This window comes from Trematomus bernacchii, unplaced genomic scaffold (assembly GCF_902827165.1).
Source record: "Trematomus bernacchii unplaced genomic scaffold, fTreBer1.1, whole genome shotgun sequence".
Classification (NCBI taxonomy): Eukaryota; Metazoa; Chordata; class Actinopteri; order Perciformes; family Nototheniidae; genus Trematomus; species Trematomus bernacchii.
The window spans coordinates 1,405,228-1,412,957 of NW_022987641.1; the positions used below are offsets into that span (position 1 = coordinate 1,405,228).

Consider the following 7,730-nt stretch of genomic DNA (forward strand, 5'->3'; position numbering starts at 1 on the left):
AGGCTTAAAACCCGAGGGCACCGAGCATTCGCAGCAGCGGGCCCCAGGCTCTGGAACACTTTGCCCCTCCATGTGAGGTCGGCCCAGACCCTAGGGGTTTTTAAATCAAAACTTAAAACTTACTTCCTCTCTCTGGCCTTCACTTAAATCCTAAAATGTGGATCTTATATTGAAAAATAAGAGGGAAACAGGTTTGCAGAGAAGCTCATCTAGGCAGGGGAGTGTTATGATTGTTTTTCACAGCTTCCTCCCTACCTCTGCTAAATTCCAACTGAGGCTCCAGTGGGGCCTTTGTTCCCTGCGTGTGCCTCTCCACCTCTGTTTCTAGTTTCTACTCTCTTAATTGCTACCCTTTTCCCTTAAAGGGGACCTATCATGCAAAATGCACTTTTGTACGTCTTTTATACATGAATATGTGTCCCCGGTGTTCCAGGGAACTCACCAAGTGTCAGAAAACACAACCCTCTCTATTTTCCTCCATACCCAAATCTCTAAAAAAGGGGCTGCAACGGATCTGATAAAAACTGATCCAGATTTGAACACTGTCCTGACGTCAGGATGGTGGCGCTACGGCTATTGGGCCAACTCCACCAATCAGGAGGAGACAGCCACGGCCATTGCCGTTCGAAAGCGCTGGAGACGCTGTAGTACATATGCCAGGCCAGTAGATGGTGCTGTTCTCACTGAATCTGCCCTTGCAGAGCAGAGCTAAAAAAAAGTGCAAATTGAGCGAAATGAGGCATGGCTAAAATGCATGATCTGTTTGGTATTTTGAAAAGAAAAAAGTATAAATATGCCATATATAGGTATGGTCCTACACTATATTATTCAAATATAGCATGATAGGTCCACTTTAACCTATCCTAAGGGAGTGCTTGTTTTTCCGTCTGTCTGTTTCTCCCATTTTTCCCTTTGAAATGTGGGTTTTTCTCTGGAAGTTTTTCCTTGTACGATGTGAGGGTCTAAGGACGGAGGGTGTCGTTTTTCTCATTCTGATATTCTGAACAAACTGTGCTGTTGTATTTGCTGTAAAGTGTCTTTACTGTAGGGTATTTTTATTATATGTACAGCACTTTGGCTCGACCAAAAATCGTTTAAAAATGTGCTATATAAATATAACTTGATTTGATTTGATTTGGCTGTGACTCCTGATACTCTGATCTGTTAGCAGTGACCCTAAGCGGATGTCTAATCCCATTCACTATACATATCCATCAGAACTGTGAAGACCCTGCTTCTTTTATTTAGTAAACTTGCTTTTAAATCTCATTTTAGAGTTTCAATGGTCTGAATTGGAATGCCACATCTGCTGAGTGTCTGCGTGCGCATCTCTCCCAGATGAGCTGAACAGTTTTTTTGCTCGCTTCGAGAGCAGCCAGACTGGGGGTGCAGAGAAGGATCAGGAGCCCTGAACACATATGTGAGAATGCTGTTCATTGACTACAGTTCAGCCTTCAACACCATTGTGCCATCCAAGCTGGTCATCAAGCTCAGAGACCTCGGGCTCAACAGCGCCCTCTGTGACTGGATCCTGAACTTCCTGACGGGCAGACCCCAGGCAGTGTGGGTGGGAAACATCACATCCTCCACCCTGATCCTCAACACCGGAGCCCCTCAAGGCTGCGTGCTGCTATGAGGTGTGATTTGTGCCAAAGAACAGATAACTAAGCTAACTGAGCGGAGAACTGACGTGTCAACGTGCGCCAACGCCTCCATCAATTTTGAATGGGTTGACGTAGATTTTGATAATTAAAAATATATATTCTTGTCTGTGGTTGTTTTTGCATTCAGGGCATACAAGAGGTGTAACATTATTTTAATACCAAAACTATATTGAAATAGAGTCTAGCTTGAACAGCAACATAGCTGTGACATTATTGGGTTATTTGGTGATAACTAAGTAAAGTAACTTCAGACGCAGACGTCACGTAGCTTCTCAGACGAGAGGGGTGGCGACGAGAGTGTCACGTTACTTCTCTCGCGGCATAGTTCACGCAGGGCTGCCAACATTTGAGTTCAGCTTGGAGTGAGATTTTTTTTTTTTGGTGAACCGAAAAAAGAAACGTCCATGTGTACAGTGTTACAAATGTATTGAACAAGTACAAACTAGGGTTTCCCATTAATGTACCGGGCGCTACAGTGGAGTACGCACATACACAGTGTACCCGCTACTCTTACAATGAAGGCTCGATAATCAGCTCACAGCATATAAAATGGCATATAGGTGTAAGCAGGGGTAAAGTGCTATTTTATAAGTGGGGGTGGTCCTCACCTCCTCTAGGGGGGTCCGGGGGCATGCTCCCCCGGGAAGATTTCTTTTTAAAATATTGAAGTTAAATGCATCAATCTGGTGCACTTTGAGAGCAAAATGAATTTAAGGATACATCTCTCAACACCCATATGAAACACAACTTTAAACAGATTTTCTTTTTCTTTATGGATATTTTACAAATCACTCACCTTTTAAACTGTATTCTTGTTTTACTGTCATATAGTATTTCATAACTGTTTTTCATTTATTCTCATAAATGGTGACCAAACCGTTTGAAAATGTTGTGCTTAATAAGCACAACATTTTCAATGTCAATATCCAAGTTGCTTGCTGCATATCTTGTTGCATTGTGCAGAATATGGGCTAAACAGTTTGCAGCGAGCACGTCTTTTTGAGCCAGTTTCAGTTTCTGATAAACACTGTTGTTTTCCATAGTTAACGCTGGCGTTGTCTGCTGCATATGCGGACATTTTTTTCACATAGTCCAGACATCTCCAGTTTAGATAGCAGCTGATTTGTTATAGCTTCTGACTTTTCGTTGCTATCACTGTAAAAATCCAACAGTGCATGTTGCACGCCCTCCTCAAAGTGAAAATATCTCAGTACAGTATTGGGGAAACACTTGATCGTACCTTTGTTTGATGCATCACTTGCCACTGAATAATGCAGTTCATTTTCTTTTATATAATCCACATGCGTCTGGACAGAGTAGGGTGCTAGGACATTTTCGGGGGTTAGTCACCACAAAAAAAAAATACAAAAAAAGAAACGTTCATGTGTACAGTGTTACACATTTATTGAACATGTACAAACTATTTACATTAAAAAAATATTTACATACATAACTTGACAGGAATTAACTTGATTCAATTAGAGGTAGTTTCCATAAACCTATATTGTGCTCTGGCTGTGGTCTGGTCTGTTGTAACTGCTGGTGGCAGATTTTGCAGCCTTTAGCATTGATTGGGTTGGCTCTCACTTAAAGCATGGCTCCAAGTCTGCCATCTTTATTGTCATGAGAGACGACAGTGTCCCCTCCAGGGCCAGGCTGTTCCTTGTTTTTGTTTTGTTTAGTCCCACCACAGAAAACACTCGCTCTGCGTCAGCATTTGAGTGTGGCAAGACTAACACAAGTTTGGCAACAGTGGAGAGTCTATCAAACCTGCCCACACCTGTCACCTGTAAAACATGAACAACAGGGTTAAGTTGCACAATGAATACACACATGTCACTCGAAATTAGTCCACATTGTGGAATGAGACACACTTAGATATCTGACCTTGTGTTTTAAACTTGCCATGTTGGCCCAGAAGCCCTCAATATCTGGGTCTGCTTCCAATATTGGCACAGGCATGGTCTGGTAGTCCAGGAACTCCTCCCCCAATGAGTCATGATCTTGTGGGCTGTGGTAGGGGAGAAGGTGGGCATACCTTTTTTGAAGAGAAACAAAGGTAGAGTTACAAACTTCTATTCACTTTGAGATATACTTCAAAGGTAAGGGTGAAACTGAGTAGTTGGTATATTTGTTTATATTGGTTGTTAATTTCTGAAGAATTAGAAAATAAATGAATATATACATTTTACCTGTCAACAAAGTAGAGGGCATCCTCCACCCCACATTCTGCCCTCTGCCTCACATCAAGAAACCTGGCATGCTTCAGCAAGGGCTCACTTAGAGGCAGCCTTTGTAGAGCATACTCTACAGCTTTCACAAAGAAGTTGAGGGATGCGGTGTGGAATAACTCCACTTTCTGGGCGGTGATGTCCCCAGCATCCAGGAGATGATTGAGCCTCACCCTGGTGATGAAGCCGACATTCAGTTTGTATCCTGTTAGAGATGCAGAAAACACAATCAAATCCAATGTACTTTCATAAAAGCACTTACATACACACCTTTCCGTGAGCTTCATTATAGCATTTGAATGATTACTCATGTAATTCCAAAAGACAATTACACATATAAATACTGTACTATACAAAGGTCTGAACATGCCCAGTTGTTGAAGGCTTTTTTTCTCTGTGTCAAATCATGAAACAATCAGTCTAGAACTAATCCCATTATTGTATTCATATATAAACTTCAATATAATTAGATTTAATGTGAAGTGTGTCCAGACTTTTGACTGTTACCATATATACACACACACTTCATCTTACTTTACTTTTCACTAAATTACAATTACCAGGCAGATGGTTCTCCTTATCCACATATGGGATGTCCTGAGGCTTAAGGTGGGTCTGCAGTACTGTGGGCAAGAGGAACTTGGAGCAGAGCTTGCGGATGAATGTAATCATCTGAAATATATTTAAGAAAGTATTACATCTTACCCGAATATTACATTAACAAAATACTGGAATGCAGGCTTAAATCACTTCCTCTAGATATACCTCATCTTGCAATAAAAATATAGATGGATGTTGTCTCTGGAAGAGGAGATTCAGAGAGGTGAAGGCTGGTATGGTTGCTTGGTAGAAGAGGAGATACACTTCAGTCATGGGGTCAGAAAAGGCTCCCTGTAGCCTCTTCAGTCTTGGCTGATTCCCCTCTATAAGTGAGAGAAAACAAAGATACAAATCACACACATAATGTTGATTTCAAGACTGCATAATATAGCATATATTTGGATATATATCTTACCTGTTGATTGGAAATAGCTGGCAAGTGGCTCGTACAATCTCAGAATGCGGGTCACACAGGTTTCAAGGCTCAACCACCGCACAGAGGCATGCTGTAGGACTTCCAGGTATTCTGACTCAAAGAGCTCACAAAACTCTGTTCAAAGGAAATATATTCCACAGTTGTATAAGACGCATATTACCAGTTAACTACTTACATTTTAGTTTGTATAATTTGTGTAGAACTGGCTGGAAAGTTGATACCTGCCAGAAATCCCTTGCGGTTGGTGCTTCCTTTAAACCAAAAGCCCACATCAACCACAACGTCCTCCAGATCAAAATGTGACACCTGCAATTAAACATTTTTTGTAACTGTATCCCCTGTACATCACCTAAATATTTAACATATATTCAACATACACTTACCTCAGTAAAGGTAAGACCTGCTCGCTTTGCAGTGTTGTGTAAAATATGACACGGGCAACCATGTACATAAACACTGTGGTTGTTTTGCAGAACTCTTGATGCGATTAAATTGTGTTGTCCGATGTTCACGGCTGCATTGTCTACAGAGAGACCAATACAGTTGCACCATGGAATCTTGTGGTTTTGTAAGGTGGCATCAATCTTTTGGAAGATTAGCTCTGCTGTACCAGATCTGGTTCCACTTGTGGTGCACATATCTAGGAACCGATGTGCCACCCTATTCACATCAAACACACGCACAGTAAGGGGGTTCATCTTTTCTCTTCCTGCATTGACAAAGAAATTAGCACATTGTCTTAGGGAACATCAAATAAATATATATCTCATACTTAAAAAATATGGCTAGAATAAAAAAGAAAAATAATGTTGTTCATACCAGGATGTAAAGGTATTTAATTCCTACCTGTGTCATTTGAGCCATCTGTAATGATGGTGTATGGATTCTCCCTCATCAGCATCACCAGTGCGTTCTGGTAATGTGGCGCCAATACTTTGTTTATGAGGCAAGAGGTCTTGGTCCTTGCACATTTATAGTCCTGTGCAGTGGGTGAGTCTTTGAAGCACTCTTTCATGAGTGGCCCCAGATGATCTGTGACAGCCAGTGGTAGATTATGGTTTGCCAGCATCACCGCCATCTTTAATTCTGCCCTCCTTGTCTACAAGATACAGTTGGATTGGTGTTAGATTATGAAATATGTGAATGTACACAATGAATTCAGTTAATAGAGTATGCTAGTTCCAAAAAGGCAAAACTCTATTTAGGAAATTAGCTTATCATGTAGTGTCTTTATCATCCACTAAATAACCACAACACCACTGAGCATAACCAACCTTCACTTCTTGGACAGTCATTGCCCCAGCAGAAGGAAGTGGAACTGAGAATTGCTGAATTCCAGTGCTGGATTGCACTGCTTTCTGTTTTTCCTGATGGCATTTGCTGTTAACGTGCCTTGCAACATCGGCTATTCCCTGGTGACAGCAAGCATTTTCTACTCTGCATACAGAGCACCAGTAGTGGGTACTAAGTGTCCCCTTTGTAATGAATGGCCATTTATGTGACCATTCATTATTAAAAGAGCACCTATATGTTGCGGCACCGCCCTGGGCTCTGGTCTTTGTACCAGGTGTCCCCTCTTTCTCTGAGGGCTCATCTATCTGTGTCAACAGTAGTTCTTCCTCTTGTTCCTGTGGCCTATCTGCTCTCTCAGGGTCATAGGACTTCTTGGGGGCCTGGTTTGCCGCCCACATGGAAATAAGGGTCCTTTTCTTCCCTGCAGCTGTCCCTGACACTTTAGAAAACATCCTATAACAAACAGCAAACATTTATTTATCAACTATAAGAAAAATATTTTCCGGTATTAATAAATTCTTTATTACAATTATTTGTTTTATTTAAAAAGAACAAAAGAAAGTATTGTACTTTACCTATGGTGCTAAAATATCTTATATTATATACATATATAAATGTTTGATAATATATTATATTATGTTATTTCAAGATGGAAAAATTATCTTTTTGATAATATATAATATATAAAAGCATATAATTAATATATGATTTTTGGATAATATATTATCAAATATAACAATCAAAACGAAATAAGTAGTAGTAATTATTAGGGCTATACTGGCACTTGTTAGCATTAACTTTAATTAATTAAAAAAGAACAAAAGAAAATATTTTTACTTTACCTGTGGCGCGAAAATATCTTATAATATATTCTCCTTACCTTCTCTTATTCTTCTCATCCTCCTTCTCCTTCGTCTTTGCTCAGACCCCCCGGTATACCCTCGTTACATCCAATCAGTGTGCAAATACCGTACAGCCAATCACAATGCGTGACGCTGTCCAGGTTGCTAGGCGGCAGTGCTACGGACCGCGGGTGTCAGGTGACGCAAACAGGAAGTCCTCCGTAAGCCTGACCGTCTCATTTCGTAGACCGCTCGGTTTGCTGTTCCTTCACTTTATTTTTATATTTATATACATTTGTTGTGAACGAAAACTTAGCGTGAGGAAAGGCATGTGTGGCGTGAGTGCGTGAGATATGTGTTAATTGCGTGACTCTCACGCTCAATGCGTGAGTGTTGGCAGCCCTGGTTCACGGCATGGTAGGCGACGATCGACACGATTGTCTGCTCAGTGAGTTCGTTCTTTGGCACAAATCACACCTCATAGATTACAGGAAGCAGCAGGGAGAGGGACACGCCCCCATCGCCATCAATGGGACTACGGTGGAGAGAGTCAGCAGCTTCAGGTTCCTCGGTGTCCACATCACTGAGGACCTGACATGGACTCATCACACTACGTACCACCATCACCAAAAAAGCTCGACAGCAGCTCTTCTTCCTCCGCAGG

The 7,730-nt window shown here is 41.3% G+C and overlaps 1 protein-coding gene across 1 annotated transcript; it reads right to left on the bottom strand.

The window, feature by feature from the left end:
* Positions 1–3,088: 3,088 nt before the first annotated feature.
* LOC117484846 lies at positions 3,089–6,009 on the bottom strand. The gene is made up of 9 exons (XM_034133283.1): positions 5,778–6,009; positions 5,315–5,640; positions 5,153–5,237; positions 4,911–5,045; positions 4,661–4,818; positions 4,456–4,567; positions 3,857–4,100; positions 3,552–3,702; positions 3,089–3,451 (listed from the first exon to the last, which is right to left on the bottom strand). Exons 1-9 carry the CDS (start codon positions 6,007–6,009, stop codon positions 3,248–3,250), a joined length of 1,647 nt encoding a protein of 548 aa, XP_033989174.1. The 3' UTR covers positions 3,089–3,247.
* Between the last annotated feature and the right edge of the window lie 1,721 nt (positions 6,010–7,730).